Source organism: Alexandromys fortis, unplaced genomic scaffold (genome assembly GCF_014885135.2).
Source record: "Alexandromys fortis isolate MF-2015 unplaced genomic scaffold, M_Fortis_MF-2015_v1.1 scaffold_209, whole genome shotgun sequence".
NCBI classification, from domain to species: domain Eukaryota; kingdom Metazoa; phylum Chordata; class Mammalia; order Rodentia; family Cricetidae; genus Alexandromys; species Alexandromys fortis.
Genome location: NW_026068090.1, coordinates 1,470,562 through 1,495,684, shown reverse-complemented (window position 1 = coordinate 1,495,684; position 25,123 = coordinate 1,470,562). Strand labels below are relative to the sequence as shown.

At 48.9% G+C, this 25,123-nt stretch overlaps 1 protein-coding gene across 4 annotated transcripts; it reads right to left on the bottom strand.

Annotated features, from left to right (window-relative positions):
• Window positions 1-740: 740 nt before the first annotated feature.
• Window positions 741-12,998, bottom strand: Atg16l2 (autophagy related 16 like 2). Of its 4 annotated transcripts, XM_050122640.1 has the most exons (18): window positions 12,692-12,996; window positions 11,238-11,331; window positions 9,867-9,969; window positions 7,686-7,759; window positions 7,318-7,569; window positions 7,063-7,128; window positions 6,679-6,792; window positions 5,339-5,401; window positions 4,681-4,789; window positions 4,101-4,206; window positions 3,270-3,340; window positions 2,990-3,061; window positions 2,786-2,906; window positions 2,418-2,523; window positions 1,594-1,743; window positions 1,372-1,419; window positions 1,123-1,224; window positions 741-1,011 (listed from the first exon to the last, which is right to left on the bottom strand). In XM_050122640.1, the coding sequence occupies exons 1-18, from the start codon at window positions 12,816-12,818 to the stop codon at window positions 924-926; spliced, it is 1,866 nt and encodes a 621-aa protein (XP_049978597.1). In that variant the 5' UTR covers window positions 12,819-12,996; the 3' UTR covers window positions 741-923. The 4 variants fall into 4 exon arrangements, 3 of the variants coding, with proteins under 3 accessions (XP_049978597.1, XP_049978598.1, XP_049978599.1); XM_050122641.1 differs by lacking the exon at window positions 5,339-5,401; XM_050122642.1 differs by lacking the exons at window positions 9,867-9,969; window positions 12,692-12,996 and having other exon boundaries at window positions 11,238-11,377.
• Between the last annotated feature and the right edge of the window lie 12,125 nt (window positions 12,999-25,123).

The following is a 25,123-nucleotide window of genomic DNA, read 5'->3' as shown; positions in this document are numbered from 1 at the left end:
AGACGCCATGCTCAGCTCTCCCGGGTAGACGCGATAGCTCTGCTCTCTGAGGCACACGCGATGAAGATGGATGTAGGCTAGAATCTTCCCGGTAAGCGCACCTTGGGGTGCTTACACACATTATTAGAAATGGGCTAGTCCAGGTGCGAGAATTAGCCTGTAAGGGCTAGAGTTCATGGGCCAAGCAGTTCTTTAAATGAATACAGTTTGTGTGTTGTTATTTTGGGCATGAGCTAGCCAAGTGGCCGGGGTGTTGGGGACACAGCCCCGCCACTTCGTATTTCAACATCCCCGCACTGAGGCTAAGGGCTGACCCCACAGATGCTGAGGGCTGAGACAGTCAGTGCCTGCCATCCCCGCACTGAGGCTGAGGCCTCAAGTTCTGAGCTACTCTGAGCCATCAAATGCGTACTTGACGAGCCAGGGCTTCATACCACAACTATGTCCAAAACAGTGACGACCAACACTAGGAAACGGCTTCTGGTGAGGACAAGACTAGAGTAAAGGACTTTTACGGAGGAGCACCAGAAACTGGCACCGTAAGGGACACAGGGAGGAGATGGTGGCAGGAGGCCTCCCACCAGGATCACCACCCACCAGCCCCAAGAGCTACTGCTCCTCGTGGCCCTTCATGCTGTTCCACGGTTAGACTAGTACAGCCAATCTCCCCGGGCCCCCCAAGAGCTTCAGAGGCAAGACACAGGTAGTTTTTTATCCATTTGGAGAAAAATAAACAAATAGAGATTTTTAAAAATTGTAATCCCTAATTGACACTTGATTTTTAAACAGGCCAGGTCCTGCCAGGCCCTCACATAACGTCTACATTTGACCCAACCCCGACTCTGGAGTCCTGGTCAGAGGAAGGCTGTCCTCTGGCTTCTGGCTTCAGAACAGAGCTCCAGTCCATCCAGGGAAGCTGTGCCCTAGTGCCAGAGCACCACCTTCCTGCCTTGATCCACACTCACAACATGGTTCCCAGAGAAGCACCAGGCCACAGCATTGACAGCAGCGCTGAAGAGAGGGAAGACAGACCTCAGAGGGCAGCGGGAGCAGGTGACGGGGCAGCTTGTAAGGCCTCGTATAAAATGGGCTCCCAGGACTGGTAATGATGGGTTCGCTCACCAGTGAGGTCCCTCTAGGCTGCTCTCCAGTTTCCCGGTGTCCACATCCCAGATGTACAAGGCTCCATTTGAGGAGCCTGCCAGTGCATAGCTTCTGTCAGGGCTGTGCAGGTCACAGAACGTGAGAAGGGGCTCAGAAGTGCACACACACACACACGGTCACAGAACATGAGAAGGGGTTCAGAAGCACATGCATGTGCATGCGCGCACACACATACACGGCTCTACAGGCATGTTCGCCCAGACACACCTGAACACAGCTTTGGTCCAGTCAGAACTGCATTTGAAGCCATCCGCCCTGAGGACAGAACAGGGCTGGAGTCACAATGCCGGCTGCTCCCACTGTGCCCGTCCTCCAGGTGGAAGAAAGTGCCAGCACTCAAGCAGGTCCTAATCTAGAGGGACTACAAGGAAGTACCCACCCCCACCCAGGACCCCGCACGGGAGAGGCCCAACAGGCCCAGGCCGGTACCTGAACACCTGTCGGACGTTGCTGAGTCGCAGGTCGATGACCTTGAGTGTATTGTCTCGGGAACAGCTAAGCAGCTGCAGCTGGTCATGGCTGAGGCTCAGGGAGGTGACCCGGCCCTGTACAGGGATGACCTGGATGCAGTGGGGGCCCCTGAGAGGGTAGGGATAGACAGGGATGAGGCAGAAGCATCCTAGGTTCCTTCTGACAGGCTGTCTGTGGCCACTTTCCCAGATCACGTACTCCAGAGGCACTGCAGGCCAGGATCCTAGGGCTGAGGCTGAGACTGACTGGAGGGCTGGAGCCTTTAGAAGGCTTGGGAGTAACAGTGATAGCCAGGCATGGTGGCACAGGAATCTAATCACAGCTGAGGCAGGAGAATCGTAAGTTCAAGGCCAGCCTTGAAAACGTTATTGAGATCCTGTCTCAAAATAAGAACATAAAAAGGCTGGGAGTATTCTTGTAGCAGACATAAAGCCCTTGGTTCAACCCCCAGCAAAGAAGTAATCTCAAAAAGAGATGCATGCAGCAGAGACCTACAAAATACTAGCCCTGCTTTAGTCAGCCATTCATGCTTACTGTTAGGCATATCACTTTAAGAAGCTGATTTTGACTAGAACGTGGCGATAATATGGAAAAGGTGCTTGCCTCGGTTGGTGATAAGGTCTGGGAAAGAGTTCAGTGCTAACCGAGAGCCACTGGGGAGGTGATACACTGTACCCTCAAAGACCATGGCCAGAAGCTACCCATTGGCGGCGCCACTGCCACACTTCCCCGAGGTTCTACAGCCCTTCCTGCCAAAACCACCCACGGCCCATGCCTGTCACCTGCTGTCCCAGAACCGGATCTTCTGGTCATTGTGGCCACTGATGATGATGTGGTCCCCGCACACCACGTCATTGCAGTAGGAAAGTACATTGATGGTTCTGGAACCTGAGGGCCAATGAGGAGAGCCCAGAGTCTCAAAGTGTCACCAGCACCCACTAAATGTGGAAACTCTAAGGTCCAGGAGAGCAGTGTCCTTCCCAGCCTAGGGTTCACCCTACCTCTGAAGACCACAGTGGCCAAGAAAGCAGGAAGAGCACAGCAGTGAGCAATGAGAAAGAAGGGAAATGGCACGAACCCCAGAGCCATCGCTGCAGAATAACGTAAGGCCCCCGTGACTAGGAGTGGGGCAAGTGGGACTGAGTCTCACAGTATGCACGCCCTAGGTCCCATTCCTTCACAGTCCGGTCGCGGCTCCCAGTCACTGCCTGGTGCCTTGTTAGCTTGAATTTGGCAGCTGTCACTTTATCCTTGTGTCCAGACAGTGTTTCCTGTCCTCACAAAAAGCATAGGTTAAGCCAAGCCCCCTACAAATCCTGAGGCATGACCCTTAACCCTTAAGTAGCCTCCTCACCTTGGACTGGGTCTCTCCCACCTTCCAGAGCTGGGCAGCCTGGTTATAAGTAGCTGCCAAAACCTGGGAGCCCTGGAGAAAGGGAGTAGGAGAGGTCCTGGGCCACACTGGGCCTGGCAGGGGCACTGGCCCTCAGGCCAGAGAGCCAGGGTCTCCCAGTCACTGGGTAGGGAGAGCCATGGCCTAAGTGAGGGCAGCTCCTCCAGGACAGGTTCTACAATACCCACAATGTGCCCTCAGACCCCCACTGCCCCGTGTAGAGACCGAGGTGACTCCTTACCGAGGGGTCAAAATCCACACTGGTGATGCTGCCACCAGCTCCTCTGAGGGTCTGGTTGGCCTCCAGGCGACCTGAAAGCATAGTAAAGGAAGTTATTAGCCTTACAAAGTAGAGGACCCGAGACACCAACCTGGAAGTAGATGGCAGGGTGGCTGGGTCTGGCCTAGGGCCTGGGTGGAGAATGTTCCTACTACAACTGTTGTACAGCCCTAGGAGCAATGAGGCAGTTCACAGTGCTAGAGAAGACCAGAAAGGAGGGGCTGTGCCTAGGTCACACAGCAGGCCAGGCCAAGCCAGCAGGAGACCCACTTCTAGGAAGCCTTAAAGAGTTGGTGCTGGCCAGGCAGTGGTGGCACCCGCCTTTAATCCCAGCAGAGGATTAAAGTGGATCTCAGTGAATTCGAGGACAGCCTAGTGCTGGTCACCTCACTGGTTTTGGAGTCTGAGGGACACAAGGATAGGATGTAGCTATTCTGGGCACATCGGCAGAGTTAATGCCAGCACCGAGGAGGTTTGAGACCAGCCTGGTCTACACAGTGAGCTCCAGGCCTGCAAGGGCTACATAATGAAACCCTGTGTAAAAATGAAAACCAGGTAGCTTAGTAGAGCCAGGAAGTTGTTGCCCAGGACCTGGTTCTGTGTGCTTTCAGGACGGATCCTCACCTCCTCCCCATCCTACAGACCACTCTCAGAGCTGTCCAGCCACTATGCATAGACTCATTCCAGCAGGGGACAGGGAGGACAGGACTAAGACCAGGGCCAACCCAAGATCAAGCTGAGAATGGGGTCTACAGAAACGTGCTGGGTTAACTTTTAGGAAGGAACTCTTACCTCCCACGACATTCCAGAGGTGGATGAGCTGGTCAGCCCCTCCAGTGGCCAGGAGGCTGCTGTTAGGGCCAAAGCAAACAGCATTGACCTCAGAGAGATGGGCATCCTGTTTAAAAAAAAAAAAAAAAAAAGGAGGANAGGAGGAGGAGGAGGAGGAGGAGGAGGAGGAGGAGGAGGAGGAGGAGAAGAAGAAGAAGAAGAAGAAGAAGAAGAAGAAGAAGAAGAAGAAGAAGAAGAAGAAGAAGAAGAAGAAGAAGAAGAAGAAGAGGAAGAAAAAGAAGGTATGGAGTTGGCACCCAATCTTCCCCATGCATGCCCGCTGGTGCCCACTCACAGGTGTCTCACATCTGCTTCTGGCTTGGCAGTTACCAGTGGGGGTCTCTGAGAACCTTAAGTTTCAGATTTGGCCCCAGCAGGTCAACTAAGCCAGACCCTTGCTGCCTCCTGTCTCAGGCTCTCCAGTCTGTGTTCACTGGAAAGTGCTGTGTGGCTCCTACCACAGATTACAGGCAAACTCCACCTGCTGGGGCCCACCCTTGAACATCTCATTAGTACCCCCAAACACGAGGTCCTTCCTTACCAAGACATCCTGAGCCTGGGTAGGAATCCGGGCAGACACACACACAGGGATGCTTTGGTACCGCTGCTCAGGTGCACCCCCAACTGAGTGCCCTCTCCTCTTCTTGAAACTACAGGGGTGGGGACAGAAAGGCACTCAGCAGAACCTGCTAACATGGGGCTTTAAGCTCTCCTGAGGCAGCAACAAGAAGCAGACATGGCAGGCAGCGGGACATTCCCCAAGGCACAGTCAGCAAGGGCCACAGCCCAGCTTGAGCAACCCTGTAGAGAGGAGGGCACTGTACACTGAGACACAAGACGACAGAGTAGTGGGTACAAAGGAATGTTAATGCCGGCTGGAATTTCAGTATGGCATTACCGCTAAGCTAAGTAACTCTGAACAAATCTTAGACATTTCTGAGCCTCAGTTTCCCAACTGAGTGGGCATTCTTGATCAGCCTCAGGCTGGAGCTTAGTCCCCTGTGAGGACCCTGAATAGGGACAGAGTGTTACAAACCTGGAAAACAGTTATCAGGAGTTGGTCTTGAGCTATCCACCCAGATCCTGCCTGTGGGGCCCAACAAGCTGCACATACAGACAGGCATCTATGGATGACAGACCAAGGCTCAGGGAGCCTTGCAAGGGTGCCAATCCCTTCACACATTTGCACACACACTTACTCCAGCAGCCCCTTCACCACATCCACACAGCGGGACAGTGTCAGAGAGGTGGCCGAGGCAGACCTGGGGCAGAATGGAGAGACATACTGAGATCATGGCTCATGTTGTCCCTGTATTTTGCTAGGGACCTTTGAGGAGGCTCATGATCACTCAAGACAAGAACTAGAACTTGATTCACTGAAAAGTAGGAGAGCGTGATATAGACTAACCAAGAAGGGTGGCGGGGAGGGAACCTCCCCAAGCCTCCACCAAGATGGGACAAAGAGTCTCATCCCATGCGCTCACCAACAAAAGCTCCTCAGGGAAGGAGCCCCAGCCTGTGGAGGGGCGAAGGAAGAGAACGATGCTCCCAGGTTGAGACAATGAATACGGAACACTCCAGTTTGCTGAGCAGCCCCCAAAACACCAAGTAAATGTTTATGCTGAGACATCTAGACCCATTAGGGCTGACAAGAATTTGGGGAACCAGGATCTCTGTGAGTTCAAGGCCAGCCTGGTCTACAGAGCTAGTTCCAGGACAGGCTCCAAAGCCACAGAGAAATCCTGTCTCAAAAAAAAAAAAAAAAAAAAAAAAAAAAAAATTGGGGGAACCAGCACCAGCATTTCATGATGTTGCTGTTCATTCACTGTCCCAGGGACATTGATTCCTGAAGGAAAGACTTCTGGAAAAGTGTCTTCAGCCCAGCAAATGGGGAAGGAGTGGCAGACCAGTGACAGGTCAATTAAGATGTAGTGGAAGCCAGATCCCAGCTAGTGCATTTGAAGTCATTCTTGACTACAGAGTTTGAGGCCAGCCTAGGCTACATGAGACCCCCCCCCTTCTCTCTCTCCCTCTCTCTCCTTCTCTCTCCCTCTCTCCTTCTCTCTCCCTCTCTCTCTCCCTCTCCTCTCTCTCTCCTTCTCTCTCCCTCTCCCTCTCTCTCCCTCTCTCCTCTCTCTCTCCTCTCTCTCCTTCTCTCTCTCCCTCTCCCTCTCTCTTCTCTCTCTCTCTCTCTCTCTCTCTCTCTCTCTCCCCCCCCATCATAGCTCAAGTGTGAACACACTTTAACACAGGCTCACACTCAGGTGTGCTCACTAACCTTGCACACATGCACACTCCTTTGCTCCCACACACAAGCCTGGACACCTAACCCTTGGGTCTTGTCCACTTTTCTCCCAGTGACTCTTCCACAAGACTATGGCTCACCCTAAGAGCCCTGGTTCTTGAAAGTAGACAATGGAATAACACTGCCTGCTTCCAGGCACTGCGGTCTCTCCACAAGCTCGCCCCGATCCTGGAAGAAGACATGGGCAGCCTTCTGGGTGGCAGCCAACTCAGGGAGGAGTACCTGTGTGCTCACCTGAAAGGCCTCTTCCATTTCTCACACGTCTCTCTCTCCAGGAGCTCAGGCATAGCAGCAGGAGCTAGAGGCACATTCTCCTCCTTGGTCCCACCTTCCAGAGTGTCTGGGATCCTGAGAGAGAACCAAAGCAGGCCATCCCTCTCTGCCCCAGCAGTATTCAAGAAGAGCTGATCCCAAGCCACTAAGAACCACGGTCTGGCCTCCGTGACTACATACATCTCTACACCTGTCCAGGGACATGTACTGCACACACAGGCACCCAGGAGTTACCTGTAGCCACTTGTAGGGCAGCAGGAGTGGGTGGGGTAGTCTGTAGGTGGTGAACACATTCTGGGGTAGTAACCCAATACCAGAGTCATCCCTGTCCCTCCCCATTCTTACTCGCTGACGCTCACAGTCCGCTTAGCTGCTCTCTTCAGCTCCTGGGACACCCGAGCTTGGTTGGCCCTGACAGAGAGAAAAACCTCCTAAAGGCTCAAGAAGATGCTTTACAGGGAGAGTGGCCCAGCTTAAGTGGATCCCTTTTGATCAGTGGGAGGCCACGACCACCCCCGCCCTACACAACCCCACCCCTCCACCCCCCTCTCAACTAGGTGGCCCAGGTTGCCTCAAGAGGGCGTGGCCCAAAGCATTCACCTCTCTCTGCGCTCATTACGCAGATTGCACTCAGCGGCCGCGCGTGCTTTCCGCTGTACAAGCCGCTCCAACAGGTCCCGTGCCTCTTCCTGGAGCCTGCGCAATGCGGCCTCCTGGTGCGCTGCTTGCTTGAGTAGCGTCTTGTAGGCTTCTCTCTGCGCCTCGTTCTCTGCCTGCCGTTCCTCCAGCTGCCGGACCTGCTGTGCCCGCGTCTCCCGAAGCTGTACAATGCAGGCCTGCAGGGCTTCTAGCCTGCAGGGCGGAGACGGAGGAACATCTAACCCCCAGGTCTAGGGGGCGCTTGAGGACACTGGGGAAAGTTCTAGGGGTCCTTCCCTTACCCTACCCACGCCCGACCCTCATCTCACCTGCCCTGCCGCTCTTCCAGCTGTGACTGCAGGGTTTCTAGGGCTGCACTCTTTTTCACCACCTGGTAAGCCATCTGAGGAGGACAGAGGACATGGGCGCCTCTCCAGGGTAGACTTAGTCAGCCATCACCCCGCTATGGCGTTCCTGACCTAAGCTGCGATAGATTGGAACCTGTGTAGGGACGCCCCACAGCTTCATGGGGTCATTGTCAGCCCCAGGGCCCTGGAGTCTGACCTCTAAGTGTCAGTCCTGGCTGTGTCCTTTACTTTCTCATTGGCCCTGCGGTAGACGGTTAACCTGCAGCAAGCAGAATCTGCCCCCACGGCAGGGGAGTGCTTTCCTAACCACTAGGTAACCCAGAACTACTATCAGGAACTTAGCGCAGGCTCTTAGCTTGCACTGTGTCATGCTTTGTCCCAAGCTAACTTTCAGTCTCCATAACACCATTTCTGTCTTAGTGACGAGGATGCTGATGGGGAAGTGACGTATCCAAAGTTACACAGTTAAGTGGCAGACCCTTGAATCCAGGCCACCTTAACTACATCATGCTCCATATAAAGTGTATTCAGGCTGCGAGGGGTGTTGTGTTCTGTTTCCCATCTCCCAACACTTCACTTCCTAGCCCACCACCACCACTGCCCAACCCAGGCAGCACCCAGAGAAGCACATGAGACTAAGAACAAGAACAGACTAGGGCTGGGCGGTGATGGCGCACACCTTTAATCCCAGTACCCAGGAGGCAGAGGCAGGCGGATCTCTGTGAGTGCGAGGCCAGCCTGGTCTACAGAGTGAGTTCTAGCACAGTCAGGGCTACACAGAGAAACCCCCTGTCTCAAAAAACCAAAAAAAAAAAAAAAAAAAAAAAAAAAAAAAAAAAAAAAAAAAAAAAAAAAAAAAAAAAAAACCAGAGTGCACCACTCCGACTCAATCCTGCAAGATGAGGCTACCTCAGTATTCCTTCAGCTAAGAGCCGAGAACCACAGGTGTAGGGTGCAGCCTCACCCTCCCCTTTTGGTGCTGAAACCCTGGGAAGAACAGATCCCAAGGCAGCACTGTGCTGTGTGGCAAGAAGACCAACGCCTCTGGCTCAGGAAACAATGGCAGCTGGGGACTCTTCTCCTAACTTGTTCTTAACCCTTCCTCCCCAGGGCCTGGCACACCTCCCCGCGTGAGAGGTCTGGAGAGGGACCTGCACAGGCAGGACGCTCATCCATTCCATCATAAACCAATCACAACATTTATCTTTTTGAGTTTTTTGTTTGTTTGTTTGTTTTTAATATTTTTTATTTATTTATTATGTATACAACATTGTGCCTCCATGAATGTCTGCATGCCAGAAGAGGGCACCAGATCTCATTACAGGTGGTTGTGAGCCACCATGTCGGTGCTGAACTCAGGTCCTCTGGAAGAACAGTCAATGCTCTTAACCACTGAGCCATCTCTCCAGCCCTTGTTTGTTTGTTTGTTTATTTGTTTTGGTTTTTCGCGATAGGGTTCCTCTGCATAGCCCTGGCTATCCTGGAACTAGCTCTATTGACCAGGCTGGTCTCAAACTCAGAGATCGACCTGCTTCTGCCTGAGTGCTGAGGTTAAAGGTGTGGGCCCCCCTCCACCACCCCAGCTCATCTGTCATTTTCAATACTGAGAAAGCCGATCACCTGTCACCTGCTTTCAATACTCAAGTGGGTAGAGACGGAGACAGGTGAGTAGGTGCCAGGGATTGGAGATGTTCTGCTGTGACTGAAAAGGATAGCAAGAAAGACAGCGTGGAAACAAAACTGCAATATCCTGATTGTTACGCAAATCTGCATGTAATAATGTCACACCACTGTCAAATTACAACCACGTGGCACTCTGGGGAGAGGCTCCCAAATGTCTTCATAACCCACTCCAACCTTGTGTTGGGCAGGTGAGGAGACACGTGATTGGTGCCTCGTCCCAGTCTCCATGGAAACCCACAGGGCCAGGTCTTGTTTATGGTCACACTCCCTGTTCCTTGGATAGTCAATAAACAGTTCTTGACAAAATGAAGAATCACAGAAAGTAGCTTTGTGTGGGTGAAGGTTCAAGTCCAGGGGCCACATCCCTAAGCCCATTACACTCCTCTGCTACTATAAAGTTGGCCAAGATAATGCAGCAAATACAGGCCCACTCGCTGCTGGCTTCCCCACCCTGCTTACCTCACCACACACCAGCTGCAGTCCCTTTTTCTCCTCCTGCCACTTCGCCCTCAGAGAGGCTGCTGATGAGACTTGGTCAGAGCCAGGCCCGGAGAACTCCCCCCTGACGATAAAAACAACTCACGGTACCTCCTCTCGCCCCAGTGCCCAAAATGTACCCTAAGAGTGCCCCATAAAAAAAATTGAAGAGCCATTAGCTTTCTCTTAGGGCAAGTGGAAGCCAGACAGAGAAAGAGCAGTCTCAGAAATATGTTCTCCTACGGAGCAGAGGTGCCTTTAATCCCAGCACTCAGGAGACACAGGTAGGTGGATCTCCATGAGTTCAAGGCCAACCTGATCTACAAGAGCTGTGTAGGCAGAGGATGCTTGTTTGTTCCTGGCAGCATAGAGCAAGGAAAAAATTCCAAGCAGAGATAGAAGAGAAAAAAAGGCAGAGTCAGAGAGACGCCATGTAGCTGTCAAGGGAGGCAGATGCTCTGGAACCTTAACGGTAAACCACGGGCCTAGTGGTAAAAAATAAAATAATAGAAATGGGTTAAGATGTAAGAGTTAGCTAGAAAGAAGCCCAACGGTGTTGGTCAAACGGTGTTGTAATTAATACAGTTTCTGTGTGATTTTTGGGGGTTGGGGCAGCCTGAAACGAACAAGCAGTCCCTGCTTACAGAGCTAGTTCCAGGACAGCTAGAGCTGTTAAACAGAGAAACCCTATCTCAAAAAAAAAAAAAAAAAGAAAGAAAGAAAAAAAGCACCTGTCAGCCAGGTGGTGCACACCTTTAATCCCAGCACAAGAGCACTTGTTTGCTTCCCCAGAACACTGTAAAACATAGCTCAGGGTTGGAAAGATGGCTCACTTGGCACACTAGGTGTCTTCACCTGAGTTTGGGCCCCAGCACCTGCACTAAAACCTGCCACACTTTGCCCGAGCTAAGAAAGTTGAACCAGCTCAGTATAAGACCTTGTCTCAAAAACTAACGTGAAACACAATTAAGAAAGACGTAAGATGTTAACCTCCAACCTCCACAGATGATACACACAAGGAAGCCAAGTGTGGGGCACTGACCCTGAGAGGTGGAGGCAGGAAATCGGGGTTCAGGGTCACTTTTAGTCTGCACAGACAATCTCCTCTCATCATTGTCTCTCATTTCATCCCTGCTCCTGTGTTCTCTGCCTACGTGGAACAGGCAGCAGCACCCTTTCTGTAGGTAGCCATCAGGTAAGGAACAGGGGCGGGAAAAGTCAAGCAAGGGGGGAGGCCAGCGCTGAAAGACGCATCAGGGTATTAAACCGCTGGCTGGGGAGAACTCGGGGGCTGTCTACCGGCTGAGGAGGTCCCTGGGCGAGCAGCAGACAGGCAGGCCTGAACAGACTCACCAGGAGTCCAGATTCGGAGTGGAGGCGACTTCCTCTGACTTCAGCTTTTCTGAGAAGTTGGCTAGCAGTTCAGCCTTCTCTAGGAGGTGGTTATCTGGGGAAGGAAAGGGCACGAGCCAGAGGCAAGGAGATGACTTCATCTCCACAAGGGGCAAAGTCTGAACGCAGAGCACCTAGAAGCTAACACCTGCGGCGGCCTCCAGTCAGTCACTTCCCCTTCAAGGCCTCCACATTTTCAATTAAGTAATTCTCACTTCCACCCAGTAGCTTCCCCCTGGCCAATACTGAAACTCCTTGAGCAATTATCTAGCAAACCTTCCCAGGTTAGGTGGTTTGACCTTGGACCCCCACCCCCCCACACACACCCCTTCCGCCTTTTTTTTTTTTTTAAGCCAGTTCCAGGGCAGACTGGGGTTGATACACTCATGCCCAGACCCTCATCTCCCCTCCCTCAAGGTGACCTGACTGGGGTTCCTGAGCCAGACCTAATTCTCAAAACTCTACCCCAGACCCCAAGGCTTCGCAAGGCGCAGCCCCACCCCCACCTTCCAGCCAACAAGGGTAACAATATGCCTCAATTACAAGTAAGAAATCTGAGGACAAGGACTTGAATTAGCCATACCACAGACCTGGGGCTCTCTAATTCCCCAAACTTGTAGCTCCCATAGAAGTCTTGAGGACCCTCCCTCAAATAGCCCCACCGCCCATTAGAGCAGTTGGAGAACTGAGAGGCTAAGGTGGAGGCATACGACCCCAAGAAAAGACCAGCCCCTGGAAAATTCCAAGGAAAACCAAGTTCAATTGCGTGGGCGCACCAAAATTAGCACCAAATGAAGAAGCAGCAGGGACTGTGGTTAGACTTTCGGCCCCAAATATACAGTCGCAGTTGACCAGAGGCAGTAAACACACTCCAGTGTAGCTCGGCTCGAACTGCCACACCCCCTCCTGACCGGCCGCAGGAGGGCTTGACTTCCGCCGGCACAACAAGCACCCGAAAGAAGCCCGGGTCCCTTCGGGGTAAGACCCACTCGGCACTGAGGTGCTCCACGAACCCGAGCTAGGATAAACTATCAGTAGCAGAATCTACCAGGGTTTCGCTCCTTCCTGTCGGCCACTAAGGCTGCTCTGGCCACGCCTGCCTCCCTTGACTGAACTTTGGGGACCAAACGGACTGACCAGGCCTTGCCCTGGGGACGGCCTGAACGGGGCAAACCCAGCAGCACGGAGAGACGGAGCTTGTGTCTAGGATGCTCAGGGGAGGCAGAGCGGAGTCTCGAGGGCTGAGCCACGCCTGGGCTGGCAGCGGCAGGCGGGGACCCTGCTCAGCACGGAGACGGCGTAAACGGGTTCCCGGTGCAAACCCGGGAAACCGAGACCGCGCCGCTGCCCTCGAGTCCCCGAGCGGGGAGCCCCTTCTCAAAGGCCGAATCCCTGAGCCCCCGGGGCGCACTCACAAGCCGGCACTAGCTCCAGGAAGAGCGCCTTTTGCTTGCGGTCCCGATGCCGCAGCTGCCGCACGATGTGGCGCTTCCAGACGGCAGCGGGCGCGCAGGGGCCGCCAGGGGAGCCGGGTCCCGCCATGGCCGCCCAGTCCCGGGCCCCAGCACCGGGGCGGGTCTTCTCGGGGACTCCTGGACGTCAGGGCGGCGGCGGCGGGGAACCCCCGGGCGGTACCAAGTGCGTCCTGGGGGAGGGCTGGGCGCTCGAGGCCGGCCGCTCCCTCGAAGGCGCTCGCGTCCGTGCCCCGGGGAAGCAGCTTCCCTGACGCCAGTGGGCGCGTCCGGGGCGGGGCCTCGGGGTCGCGTTCCTTAACCTCGCCGCGCCTGGACCAGAGTGGGATGCTGAGGATGCTTTTCGCCGCCGCCTGCCCTCGGGAGCGGGAAGGGGAGACCCTGCCACCCCGGGGACAGGCCCAAGCATTCTAGCAGAAGAGACTGCCTAAAAGAGCCCCACTATCGTCAGATGGTGACGTCGGAGTGGTGTTTATGAGGGATCAACCAAGAACCTTAGCCAGAGAGAGAGAGGGGGAAAAAAGAAGTCAAGCCCAGGAAAAAAAAATAAACAAGTTTGGTGACATAAAAATTACCAATGCAAGCCGGGAGTGGGAATACCTCAGTGGTGGGAGATCTTGCGAGGGTCTGAGTTGGTTCAGGGTCCAGAGCTTCAGGGTTGGAAGGACTGGAGGAGCAAGATTTAGAGGCCCGTTTCTGTTTGGCCGGGCGGTGGCGCACACAGCCTTGGTCCCAGCACGGAGGAGGCAGAGTTGAAATAAGAGCACAGACAGCTCTTATGGGTAAACGTGACAGTGAATCCTAGGCTCACAAATAACTGGAATAAAACTGTCTCCAGCAAAGTGCCTATCCGGAGTTCTGCAGGGTATGCTGGGGCAAAAGCGCAGGAGGGAGGCAAAGGCATGTAGATCTCTGTGAGTTTGAGGCCAGCCTGGTCTACAGAGCGAGTTCTAGGACAGCCAGGGCTACCCAGCAAGACCCTGTCTCAAAGCACTATAAACTGGCCGTAGTCCCCATGTGTCTGTCTTGGATGCGCCCCACTTTTGTATGTGTGCCCAGTGTTCTTGCAGGAAATCTGCTCTGCTCACACATCAGATCGAGGAGTACTTCCTTCCCAGGCCCTGCACAGAGCTGAGATGCCCACGACACCAGCCCGCCCCGGCCCCTCCCCCACTCCACCTCACCCCCAGCTCTACACAGGGTGCTGCACCTCTCAAGTAAGACGTGTTGAGGGCAGGTTTTCTAATATATTTTTTAAAATTATTTTTAATAATATGTATGCATTGCGGGTATGTACACAGGAGTGTGGATGCCCGCAGAGTCCAGAGACATCAGAGTCCCTGGAACTGAAGTTACAGGCAGTTTTGAGACGCCTAATGTGGATGCTGGGAATGGGCTCACCGCTTCTGGAAAACAGCAGCTGCTCTTAAGAGCTGAGCCATCTTTTCAGCACTCCTAATACTTTTTTGACTCACAAATGCTGCCAGAAATGTTTAAATGATTTTTGTCGTTTTTGAATAATACATAATTCCAAAAGTACGGTGACATACTTCCAGCTCTAAAAATTTTGTTTATTTATTTATTTTGAACTGTTTGTTTGCTTATTTTTACCCACTGGGTCCAGTTAATGCTGCCTGTGTGTGAAGTGATCCACTGGAACATGGGTAACCTAAGAGGAGCCACACCCTTAAAAAATTATTTTAAGTGAACTTCATATTTTTTAGAATTCTAAATATAGAAGATATTTTCAAAGTTTATCATTTCTTTTTTACTTATCCTTTGGCCATTTAATACATATACACATACAATGTATCTTGATCATATTCACCCCGACTCCTCTCCCCCTCTTCTAATAATTTTTTTAAATATTTATTTATTTATTATGTATACAATATTCTGTCTGTGTGTATATCTGTAGGCCAGAAGAGGGCACCAGACCTCATTACAGATGGTTGTGAGCCACCATGTGGTTGCCGGGAATTGAACTCAGGACCTTTGGAAGAGCAGGCAATGCTCTTAACCACTGAGCCATTTCTCCAGCCCCTTCTAATAATTTTTTTGATGTGGTTTCTCTTTTTCTTGGGTTTCTCTGTGGTTTTGGAGCCTGTCCTGGAACTAGCTCTTATAGACCAGGCTGGTCTCGAACTCACAGAGATCCACCTGCCTCTGCCTCCCGAGAGCTGGGATTAAAGGTGTGCACCACCACCTCCCCAATGACCTAATATACTTTAAAACATAGTTTGAAACTTTCATTGGGGCCATAATCTCCCAATAGCAGCAATTGTTTAAAACAACTCAGTCAAAACACTGTAATATAACGATAGACTACAGGCCAACGGAACACAAATGAGATACACAAATGAGACCACTTGTATCTATGGACATTTCTATTTTTTTTATTGTTGTAGCTGTGGCGGCTTGTATAGGAATGGCTTCCATAGGTTCATCTATTTGGATGCTTAGTCATCAGGGTGTTGCACTACTTGAGAAGGATTACAAGGTGTGGGCTTGTTGAAGGCCGTGTGTCACTGGGGGTGGGCTTGGAGCTTTTAAAGCCCAAGCCAGGCCCCATGGCTCTCTCTTTCTGCTTCCTGAAGATCTGAACGTAGAACTCAGCTACTTCTCCAGCACCATGTCTTGCTATGTGCCACCATGCTCTAGCCATGATAATATATGTATTAGTGTTTTGCCTGCAAATATGAAAGGGCACCATATGCGTGCTATGCTCATAAAGGTCAAAAAGGGATATCAGGTCCCTTGGAAGTGGAATTATAGGTGGCTATGGGCAACCATATATACACTGGAAACTGAACCTGGATCCTCTGCAAAAGTAACAAGTGCTCTTAACCCCTGAGCATCTTTCTAGACCCTGTTCTTGAGACAGGATCTTACTATGTTGCCCAAGATGGCCTTGAATGCATAATCCTCCAGTTTCTGCTTCTTAAGGGACAGATTTTACAAGCCTGTGCCACCATGCCCAGCTAGATAGCTTGAATTTTTAATACGAGAATCTCTGCTAGGTGTGGTGGTGTATTCCTATAATCCCAACTCTTCAGGAGATTGAAACAGAAGAATCAAAAGTGCAAGGTCACAGCCTGAGCAACTTAGTAAGCCACTGTGCCATAATTGAGCAAATAAACAAAATACAACATAGATGTGGTGGCACGTATTTGTACTAGCACTTAAGAGGCTGAGGCAGTAGGCTTGCGAGAGTCCAAATCTGTGGGCTGAGAGATGTCTCAATGGTTAACAGCACTAATTGCTCTTGCAGAGGACCCAGGTTTGGTTCCCAGCACCCATATGGCAGCTCACAACCCTTTGTAACTCAAGTGTCAGGGGATCCAACACCCTCATCTGACCTCTGTTGGCACCAAGCATATGAAGGAAGTGCAGACATGCAGGTGGGTAAAACACCTATACACAAGAAGAGTTCAAGTCCACCCTGGCCTCAATGGTGAGTTCCAAGGCAGCCTGAGATAAGAAAGAGTTACTGTCTCACAAAAAAGAAACAAAAATAAAAAAATATTTAGGGATAAATCTCAGATAAATATTTAGGGAATATGCTCAGCACACACAAAGCTGGGGTTCAATCCTAGTAGCAGGAAAGAAACAAGGGTGTCGGCAAAAGCATGGAGAGACTGGAATTATGATGCTTTGATGATAAAGTGTATAATGGAACCAGTCATGGGAAAACTATTTAGAAATTTTTCATAAAGTTAAGCAATGGCTGTCACATGACTTACCAATTCCATTCCTATGTATATACCACAAAATTCAAAAGTAGGCACTGGCATATACCTGCATATTCATTTCATAGGTATTTTTCACAATATTCAACCATAGAGACAATGCACTATCCAACAACTGTTGTGAAATAATCTTTTTGTACATTGTGAAGATGTGTCGCTCTGATTGGTTTAATAAAAAGCTGAACAGTCAATAGAATTTCCAGGCACAGAGGACACCGAGAAGAAGGGCAGAGCTATCAGGAGACTTGGAGGAAGTAGCATGGGCAGTACAGAGTAAAGGTAACTAAGCCACATAAAAGAATATAAATTTTAAAAAAGATATGGGTTAATTTAAGTTAGAAGCACTAGTTAGAAGAGACCGGCAGATCTCTGTGAGTTCGAGGCCAGCCTGGTCTATAAGAGCTAGTTCCAGGTCAGGCTCCAAAGCCACAAATAAACCCTGTCTCAAAAAAAACAAAACATAATTTAAAAAAAGAGCTAGTTAGAAACAAGTCTAAGTTATCAGCTGAGCTTTCATAACTAGTAATAAGTCTCTGTCTCATTACTGGGGAGTCAACAATCCTGATGAGAAAGTCCAGCTACAAATGGCACCCAGTGTGGGGCCATGTATTTCCACCTAAGACCCGAGAAACCTTAAAAAAAAAAAAAAAAAAAAGGTTACACACACACAAAACAGTGCCAAATGTGACTTCCTAGTCCCACAATCTCTCATGCAGGCTGCAGTCAGAGGGCTTAAGAAAAAAAAAAAGAGCTCTCTCTTTCCATCTCTCTCCCTCTCTTCTTTCCCCTTCTCCCTTTCCTTTTCCCTCTATAACCCACTAAATAAATTCTATACCCCCCCAAAATATAGATAATCATATAAAAAGAGAGAAGTAATAAAAGATAAGCCATATAAGGATGGGATTTTTTTTTTCCAAGATGGGATTTCTCTATGTAACAGCCCTAGCTGTCCTGGATTTAGCTCTGTAGACCAGGCTGGCCTCAAACTCACAGAGATCTGCCTGCCTCTGCCTCCCAGGTGCCGGGATTAAAGGAGTGCCCCACCACTGCCTGGCAGGAATTTGGACCTTACATGGTGTTTTATTAATTTTGAAATTTTTAAATGCTGAGAGACACTGGGTTGTGTAAGGCAACCCATATGCTTTAGGAATGGCGTAATTTTAAAATCAAAGTCAAAAAATATAATGTGTTGGGGAAGAGGTGATGCTTTTGCTGCTGTAGAAAATGAAAGGCTATGGATTCCTTTCAGGATAATAGAGATCATATTTCACCAGAGTCCTCCTGAGTATCCTGGTTACAGACATGGGGGAGGAAACCAAAAAAGACTTCAGGACAGGTGACATATATGCTGATCCCTCTGCATAGGAATAGCTTGGAGACAGCTGGATGATAAATCTTGTTGGCTACAGAGTCCTCATGACTCATTATTGTATGCCATCCTTTTATGTGGCATGGACAGAGTTATAGACAGTTTGGTTGTGCAGTCCAAACAGACTAATAAAGTTGACAAATGCGTTTTATCTGCTGAAACATAGAACAACAACAAGATTAACTTTAACTGACTGTGCACACTACACACTTCATTCTTGTGTTCACGCAGATGTATGTTACCTCTAAAAGGCTGTATATTTTCTTTTTTTGCAGGGGGCTCAAGACAGAGTTTCTCAGAGTTTCTCTTGGTTGTCCTGGAACTCACTTTGTAGACCAGGCAAACCCTGAACCACAGAGGCCCACCTGCCTCTGCCTCCCAAGTGGTGGGATTAAAGGCGTGCGCCACCACTGCCCAACTACTTTGTGTGTTTTCAGACCCAAACGCCAATGAAAAGGGGTGGCCCAAGTGATCCAGCCTCTCATAATGTCTCTGTTACAGTTTCCTCAGAGAGCTGGATCCAGAACAGCTTCAAGGACCAGGGAATCGAGGGGGCTGTATCTGACCTGTTTAAGGTGGATCCCTCAATTCAGCTTCCTGGAATTCACAAGAATTCTTTGGGTTTGTGAAGACAGAAGTTTTAGACATATGCATTGTATAAACAGTAGCATATTTAAGTCAGAATGACTGTAACAGACATTTTTGCACAATGAAAAGTATTTTTAAGACTATGGAAGGCAGTGTGAGAGAGAAATTTGATAACTTGTATTTGTCCTCACACTTTTATAACTTGCAGGTCTTGTATTTGTATTTTACTGAAATTTGTTTGGTGAGGTTGTCCTTTTAAACTGACAAAAGTTCTAAGCTGACAAATTGCATCAGAGATCTTTGAGAAGAATGAAATTTTACTTGAGTTACTGATTTAAAAAATGACAGAGAACTTACTTGGTTGGCACCCAGAGCTACCCCTCAGGGTCCTCCATGGCCACTGAGGGTCGCATTTGCCTTCTGCTGTTTAGCACAGGGCCTGCTAGGCTCCAGAAGATCCTGTGGGCTGAGAAATCTGTAGGAAAACAGGCCTACCTTGACCTGAGCAGCTAGGCTGTCCACTTTCTGGAGATCTTCAGTTTAGATGAAAGGCAGTTTTTCCAAGTGGTCAGCGTTTGTCAGTTGAAGCAAATTGCAGATGGACATTGTTGTGTGCCCATTTGTCTTCTGTCTTCTTTGGAGGAAGCAGGTGCTGCTGCTAGGAGCTAACATGTCTCTTTTGTTATGAAAAGGTTTTAATAATTAAATACTTAAATGCTATATTCCCCAGATCTCTGAGTAGTTGAGGGTTGTTTATCAGATGTAACTACAGTATAGAATCTGCCTGGAGAGTTGGATCTGAGCTTGACTATGCTGGCTCTCAACAGGTAAGATTTACACTCATAAAAAGACAGAAAGAAGGAAAACCTGCTTGCAATATAAGGTTAATGGCAGAACTGACAATAGTGGAGAATAGCTTAATATATTTTAATCAGGGTTGGATTAAATATACCATATTGTTATAAGAGACTTAAAAGTACATACCAATTTAAAACACGAAACTTGTTGCTTTGTTAGTCTGGAATAAGATATAATGGACAGACAATTATAACATTTAACAGTAATCATAGGTACATTTAAGTTACATGTATGCACACACACATACACATAGTGACCAGGAATTGGGTGAAGTGGATACTTTTGGTGGGCCCTACCAAAGGCATGCCACTGCTCAAAAAACACATGCAACAGAGTCAGCACCAGGGGACCAGGTAGGTAATACCTCAGTAAAGATGGCGGAACTTGGTCACCTGACCTGGCTCTCAGTTAAGATGGTGGTGATGTCACCTGACCTCAATTAAGATGGTGGTAAGGTCACCTGACCTCAGTCAAAATGGTAGCTGTCACATGTTGTATTAAAAAGCCATGATTTTTGAGCTGCCAGGATTTTAAATTTAATAATGAGAGACCTAGAGGCGTGATCCACCCTGTTGCTGAACCACCGTACCACAAGCCACAGCAGGGAGCAAAAGGCTGGAATTGAAAACAGTTGCCCTGTGGATTCAACCAATTTTGTACGCAGCAGTAGTGGTGGCAGGGACAGTTTGAGGAACCTCCTTCCATTTGCCTGTGTGCTGACAGCAGTTAGAAAGCTCCTGTAAAAGTGGAGCCAGCGGGACACCAGTGCAGTGACGGTGGGAGCTGAAAACGTAGGGCATTGAGGCCTGGGGTTTTAGGGCCTCTAAAAGGCACCCATCCCAGGGGGAGGCTGGATTGACGGACATAGATGGCTTGCTACCCATGGCTGAAACCATGAAAACACGCAAGAATGGTGACACCACAAGGCTTATAGGAAGACATCTCCCCTCTATAGGATGGGGTGTGAATCAGCGGTGAACACTGCAGAGCTTGTAGGAGAGCGTCCTCTGCCCTCCGGTCAGGGCAACTCGGAAGCCAGAGAGGCCAGAGGACACTCTAAGCCACCTTTCATGGGGGGGGGGGAGAAAAGAAAAAGGAGAAAGAAAAATTAGAGGGACCCTGGGCCCCCAGTCAAATGCACCACACAGTGTGTGCAGTGCTAGGGTGGGAGGGCTGACCCCGGGTCGTCCAAATGTGATTTTAGCTAAGGGAAGCCATCCAGAGATGAATGTCAGTAAAGGGCTCAACTATAGTCATAAAGACCATGGCTGGGGGCTGTCCCCCCATTTCTAGGAACACCAGAAGATTTCCGGGAGCTCAACGGCCAATCCCTTGGATTCAGAGAAACAGTTAAGCTGACCAGAATGGGGGAACTCACCAATTGAAGCCGGTGGTGTGTGTAGAAATTTTGCTCAGACAGATGGAATGGAGAGCTGTTGTAAAGAAACCTGGTCCCCAAGCCCAGGGTGCCACGTGTCCTCAGCCGGCCTGCTGGCGGGCTGAAAGAAATGCAGAGAGCCTGGCTGAGTCAAGGCACCAGTGTAATGGTGAAAGTAAACTGCTGCGGACCCCCCAAGTAGCTGCAGCGGCAACGGACCATGAGACCACGCCGCAGGTCCCCCAAAGTGACAGCAGGCAGGCGTGCCATGAGACCATGCCGCAGGTACCAGAAGTGGCAGCAGGGAGTGGGCAGTGGGTCCCAAGAGCAGCCAATCCCAGGCAGGGACAGCGCAGTTCCCCAAGTGGCTGCAGGGGGCCATGAGTTCCAGGCAGGGAGCCTCATGGTCGGTGAGAGACTTCAGAGGATACAACGCCCACCTTCCCAAGATTTTTGGTCATTCAGTGGGTTATGGATGTTTGTCATCATTGAGAGGAGTTTACAGGTTGTTTACAAGTTGTTTGCCGTGAGCCCCCAAGTATTATAAAGAAGATGCACTGCTGGCAGATATATTGAACTACCCACAGGAAGTGCATACACACACTCCACTTGGAGTAGCCCATTTCTGCGAGCTATGGGGACATCTATCCTTTGGATAAGTCACTGTCAATTCTGTAAAACTCTTGTGAAATCATGGCATTTCTCCCTTCAATAGTATCTATAGGACCCAGCCATGACAGGCTCAATAGAGGCCCGTCTCAGTATACCCTGGTTCCAAGAAAGACCACAAACTGAGACTACCCGGGCTCCACCCAGGAACAGACCATCCATAGGAAATTCCTAATGTTCCAACCATTGTAGCCAGGATCACCTGGCAGTACACACCCATCACTTTTCACCAGGACACCCTAGACAAATGTCAGTCAATCAGGGATCCTAAACCTTAGAAATCCCTCACCCCCACCTTTGCTACTACAAAAACCCAACCCCAACTGAGCTAGGGGCTCTCAGAAGACTGCAATACTTTAGACACATGGAGAGACGGAGTTTGCAAACTTGTGTAAGAATAAAGGCTCTTTGCTTTTACATACAGGGCTTGGTTCTTCTTAATGGTTTTCGAGTGGGTGATCTGGGCATAACGGTATCCCAGCAGTGTGTAAACCTGACTTTTGCTGTAAGGGCAACCAAATACCTCCCCCCACACCACAAAGTCATGAGATAAAAAGGATTCACTCAGTCAAACCTTTGTTCCCACAGCCACAATCTGCATAAAAAGAGTCGCCCACAAACTTTCTTTTTTTAAAAAAAAAAAAAAGATTTATTTATTTATTATGTATACAACATTCCTTCCATGTATTTTTGCATGCCAGAAGAGGGCACCAGATCTCATTATAGATGGCTGTGAGCCACCATGTGGTTGCTGGGAATTGAACTCAGGACCTCTGGAAGAGCAGTCAGTGCTCTTAACCTCTGAGCCATCTCTCCAGCCCCTCCACAAACTTTCTTTATTGACAGTACTCACTGATAAGAAAGGAGCCTCACACAGGAGGCAATATGTCCGCTCTAACAGCAGACTCAGGAAGGGGTAATCTACTGGTACTTTGCTCTAAACAAATTGCTAATATTCCATATTTACCCTTCAAAATTGATTTCAACTAATATAAGATCATAGTCCAGGAAACTGTTTATACAGGAAAAAGGCTAGCTTGTCTGTCTGCCCATATACACTGAGAGCCCTGTGGAGATCACCCCTTTGTACATGCCTTATGCCCTTATCCCTTACACTTATGCCTCGCCCTTAGCCTTCCTTATGCCCCTATGCTTTTTGTTCTCCCTTCTTTCATCTTTTCCCAAGGATAAAGAAACTCGCAGGAGGGCTGGAGCACTGACTGCTCTTCCAGAGGTCCTGAGTTCAATTCCCAGCAACCACATGGTAGCTCGCAACCATCTGTAATGAGATCTGGTGCCCTCTTCTGGCCTGCAGACATACATGCCAGACACTATATACATAAAAATAAACAAACAAACAAACAAACAAACAAATAGAAAGAAGTTTGCAGGAAAAATGTGCCTAAGTCATCAGTTAGTTCATTCTGTCCCTCAGATCCCGTTCCCTTGCCAGCTTTGGCTTGTCCTAGAAGTCCTGTTCTGAACTTGGAGGTAGTGCTGGGACTGGTACTCACAGATATCCACCTGTCTCTGCCTCCGCAGTGCTGGGATTAAAGGCATGTGCCACTGCCCAGTTTATCTGTTACGTTTTTATCAGTCAGCTTGTTAGAATGTTTAACAACATAGTTGTAGCTATTTCTTTTTTCTCTTTCTGGAAAATTTGGTTCAGAGCATCAGTGGCTAGGCCAGGCGCAATGGACAGAGCACAGACAGCACGTCCTGGGCTTTGGGTCACACAGTCCAGTGACCTTAGTCACCTAGCCCAGCCTCAGCCAATGGGTCAGGTGGTCAGGTGAAATTTAAGCAACACATTTTGAAAGACTCGTCAAGTCTGCACTGCCAAGTGGACCCACCATTTTGTTTCCGTGGAAACAATACAGATAGATGTACCATGTTCAGAAGCCCTAAATTTCTGAACCCAAGCTGTAAATTCTGTCCACCCAGAAGCAAGACTCAGATCCCTCAGGCAAGACTTTCAGTTTTGTTCATATCCTTTCTAACAGCAAAGTTCCTGAGCCTATGATTTCAGAAAACAAGCCTGCTGGGTTGGTAAGAAATAAATTGTTACTCAAAGCAGGAGGTCATTATAACATTTTATTGCTGCAGCATGTCCTTGGGAAAGTGTTATTTCCTGTTAACTTTACAGCTGGCTTTCTCTGCCCCTGTTATTCTGGCCTAATGAACAGTAGGGAAGATTTTCACAATCCAAACTAATTCTTAGTTTGCCAGGGACAAACAATGGAGAAAGAAGGAAGTGAGCAGACAAAAACTTGAAGTGTAAGCCTCACAAAGTGAGGTGGGGAGGAGACTACTATTTTGAAGACAGAAACAGGTTTAATTTATGGAGTAGTCTAGTAAAGTAGCTCTATCCACAAGGGAGTCGTTTAAATTAGTTAAAACTGATTGCATTAAAAATTATATTCACAGGCCGGGTGGTGGTGGTGCACACCTTTAATCCCAGCACTCGGGAGGCAGAGGCAGGCTGATCTCTGGGAGTTTGAGGTCAGCCTGGTCTACAAGAGCTAGTTCTGGGACAGGGACCAAAGCTACAGAAAAACCCTGTCTCAAAAAAACAAACAAAAAAAAAATGGTGAGAACAGGTGGCCCCGATGATCCAACATCTCAGNATATATTCACTGGGCAGTGATGACAAACGCCTTTAATCCCAGGACTCGGGAGGCAGAGGCAAGCAGATCTCTATGAGTTGGAGGCCAGTCTTGTCCAGGACAGCCAGGAGTACACAGAGAATCCCTGTCTCAAAAAAACCAAAAACCTCCCACACTAGTGAATTATCAGAACATTTAAAAACTTTAGAACAAAAAGAAGCAAACTCACCTAAGAGAACTAGACAGCAGGAAATAATTAAATTGAGAGCTGAAATCAACAAAATAGAAACAAAGAAAACAAAGAATCATTGAGACAAAGAGTTGGTTCTTCAAGAAAATCAACAAAATAAACAAACCTTTATCCAAACTAACCAAAAGGCAGAGAGAGAATATCCAAATTAACAAAATCAGAAATGAAAAGGACATGACAACAGACATGGAGGAAATACAGAGAATCATCAGGTCATATTTTGAAAACCTGTACTCCACAAAATTGGAAAACTTAAAGGAAATGGGCAACTTTCTGGATAAATATCACTTACCAAAATTAAATCAAGACTAGATAAGCAAATTAAACAGACCTATAACTGCTGAAGAAATAGAAACAGTCATCAAAAGTCTCCCAACCAAAAAAAGCCCAGGACAAGATGGTTTCAGCTCAGAATTCTACAAGAGTTTTAAAGAGGAACTAATACCAATACTCCTCAAATTATTCCACACAATAGAAACAGCGGGAACATTGCTCAACTCTTTTTATGAGGCTACAATTACCCTGATACCCAAACCACAGAAAGACAATAGTAAGAAAGAGAATTACAGACCAATCTCACTTATGAACATTGATGCAAAAATACTAAATAAAATACTAGCAAATTGATCCAAGAACAGATCAGAACCATCATCCACCATGACCCACAGATGCAGGGATGTTTCAACATACGAAAATCTGTCAACATAATCCACCATATAAACAACCTGAAAAAAAAAAACCACATGGTCATCTCATTAGATGCTGAAAAAGCATTTGACAAAATACAACATTCCTTATTGATAAAGGTCTTGGAGAGAGCAGGGATACAAGGAACATACATAAACATATTAAAGGCAATATACAGAAAAGCAACAGCCAACATCAAACTAAATAGAGAGGAACTCCCA

Coding starts and splice junctions, on each gene's coding strand:
- Atg16l2 (XM_050122640.1), bottom strand. CDS start 12,818: ATGGCGGGACCCGGCTCCCCTGGCGGCCCCTGCGCGCCCGCTGCCGTC. Junction 5,402..6,678: donor AAATGGAAGAGGCCTTTCAG/GTGAGCACACAG, acceptor ATTCTGCCCCAG/GTCTGCCTCGGCCACCTCTC. Junction 2,524..2,785: donor GGACCTAGGGCGTGCATACT/GTGAGACTCAGT, acceptor ATTGGCCCTCAG/GTTCCAGAACCATCAATGTA.